At 66.3% G+C, this 2,449-nt stretch overlaps 1 protein-coding gene across 1 annotated transcript in view; it reads right to left on the bottom strand.

Moving 5' to 3' along the window:
• Window positions 1-6: 6 nt before the first annotated feature.
• The window catches only part of LOC106898977 (voltage-dependent calcium channel gamma-7 subunit-like), a gene marked incomplete at its 5' end in the record, with an annotated part of 8,011 nt that continues 5,568 nt past the window's right edge, over window positions 7-2,449 (bottom strand). Inside the window, 2 exons of the mRNA XM_014960595.1 lie at window positions 7-275; window positions 994-1,196. Coding sequence (XP_014816081.1) covers window positions 9-275; window positions 994-1,196 — 470 coding nt within the window. The remainder of the gene's footprint in view (window positions 276-993; window positions 1,197-2,449) is intronic.

Genomic DNA, 2,449 nt, shown 5'->3' with positions numbered 1-2,449 from the left:
GTCCCCCCCTAGCAGGGGGAGGTGGAGAGGTGCCCGTGCTGGGGGTACTTGATGGCGGGGGGGTAGTTCTGGGTCATCTGGATGGAGACGTCGGAGGAGGCCTCGGAGGGGGAGCGGGGCCGGGGCCACCCCCGCGGCTGCAGGAACTGCCCCGACAGCCCCGAGCAGGCGCTCAGCCGCGGCCGCAGCAGCCCCGACGGCGCCCGGTACAGCTCCTCCTCCGCGTAACGCTTGGTGAACAGGTACACCGACATCACGCCCGCGCCCTGGGGGGGACGGGGACACGGTCACGGGGGCGTGCGAGGGCGTGCGAGGGCGTCCAGACACCCCAACATCACCCCCATGCCCCATGAGGGACAGGGACGGGGTGAGGGGACGGGGACACGGTCACGGGGGCGTGCGAGGGCGTGCGAGGGCGTGCGAGGGTGTCCAGACACCCCAACATCACCCCCGTGCCCCGTGAAGGACAGGGATGGGGTGTGCAAGGGTGAACATGTACACTGACATCATGCCCGCGCCCTGGGGGGAATGGGGACACAGTCATGGGGGCGTGCAAGGGTGTGCAAGGGTGTGCAAAGGTGTCCAGGTACCCCAACATCATCCCCGTGATGGAGATGAGGTGGGCAAGGGACAGGGACGGGGTGTGTGATGGGGGACAGGTACACCCACATCACACCTGTGCGTTCGGGGGGGCAGGGACACGGTCACAGGGGCGTGCGAGGGCGTGCAAGGGTGTGCGAGGGTGTCCAGGCACCCCAACATCACCCCCGTGCCCCGTGAAGGACAGGGATGGGGTGTGCAAGGGGGAACATGTACACTGACATCATGCCCGCGCCCTGGGGCGAATGGGGACACAGTCATGGGGGCGTGCAAGGGTGTGCAAGGGTGTGCAAAGGTGTCCAGGTACCCCAACATCATCCCCGTGATGGAGATGAGGTGGGCAAGGGACAGGGACGGGGTGTGTGATGGGGGACAGGTACACCCACATCACACCTGTGCGTTCGGGGGGGCAGGGACACGGTCACGGGGGCGTGCAAGGGTGTCCGAGGGCGTGCAAGGGTGTGCAAGGGCGTCCAGGTACCCCAACATCACACCCGTGATGGAGACGGGGTGGGCAAGGGACAGGGACGGGGTGGACGAGGGATGGGGACAGAGTGGGTGAGGGTGAACAGGTACACCGACATCACGTCTGTGCCCTGGGGGGGACAGGGACACGGTCACGGGGGCGTGCAACGGTGTGCGAGGGTGTGCAAGGGTGTCCAGGCACCCCAACATCACCCCCGTGCCCCATGAGGGACAGGGACGGGATGTGCGAGGGTGAACATCACCCCCATGATGGAGACAGGGTGGACAAGGGATGGGGACAGGGTGTGTGAGGGTGAACAGGTACAAGGACATCACGCCCGTGCCCTGGGGGGGACGGGGACGCCGTCACGGGGGCGTGCAAGGGCGTGCAAGGGCGTGCAAGGGCGTCCAGGGACCCCAACATCACCCCTGTGCCCCATGAGGGACAGGGATGGGGTGTGTGATGGGGAACAGGTACACCCACATCACACCTGTGCGTTCGGGGGGGCAGGGACACGGTCACGGGGGCGTGCAAGGGTGTCCGAGGGCGTGCAAGGGTGTGCAAGGGCGTCCAGGTACCCCAACATCACACCCGTGATGGAGACGGGGTGGGCAAGGGACAGGGATGGGGTGTGTGATGGGGAACAGGTACACCCACATCACACCTGTGCGTTCGGGGGGACAGGGACACGGTCACGGGGGCGTGCAACGGTGTGCGAGGGTGTGCAAGGGTGTCCAGGCACCCCAACATCACCCCCGTGCCCCATGAGGGACAGGGACGGGATGTGCGAGGGTGAACATCACCCCCATGATGGAGACAGGGTGGACAAGGGATGGGGACAGGGTGTGTGAGGGTGAACAGGTACAAGGACATCACGCCCGTGCCCTGGGGGGGACGGGGACGCCGTCACGGGGGCGTGCAAGGGCGTGCAAGGGCGTCCAGGGACCCCAACATCACCCCTGTGCCCCATGAGGGACAGGGATGGGGTGGATGAGGGACAGGGACTGGGTGTGCGAGGGTGAACAGGTACACCCACATCACACCCGCACCCTGGGGGGGACAGGGACACGGTCACAGGGGCGTGCAAGGGTGTATAATTGTGTGTAAGTGGCGTGCAAGGGTGAGCAGACGCCCTGAACATCACACCCACACCCTGGGGGGGACGAGGATAGTGTCACCACGGAGACATGAGCATGCAGAAGGTGTGAGGAGTGTTCAAGGGGCGTGCAAGGGGGTGTGCAAGGGGCGTGCAAAGGGGCGTGGAAGGGGCGTGCAAGGGGCGTGCAAGGCCCAGCACCTAAGGAGGGAGGAGAAGGAGGCGGTGAAGGACCAGCCTTGGATGGTGCGTGATGGGGGGATGGAGGAGGGGGGCACGAGGTGTGC

The sequence above is a fragment of the Calidris pugnax genome, unplaced genomic scaffold, assembly GCF_001431845.1.
Source record: "Calidris pugnax isolate Ruff unplaced genomic scaffold, ASM143184v1 scaffold584, whole genome shotgun sequence".
Taxonomy (NCBI): domain Eukaryota; kingdom Metazoa; phylum Chordata; class Aves; order Charadriiformes; family Scolopacidae; genus Calidris; species Calidris pugnax.
Note: the sequence above shows the minus strand (reverse complement) of the source record. Positions and strands in the feature narration are given on the sequence as shown.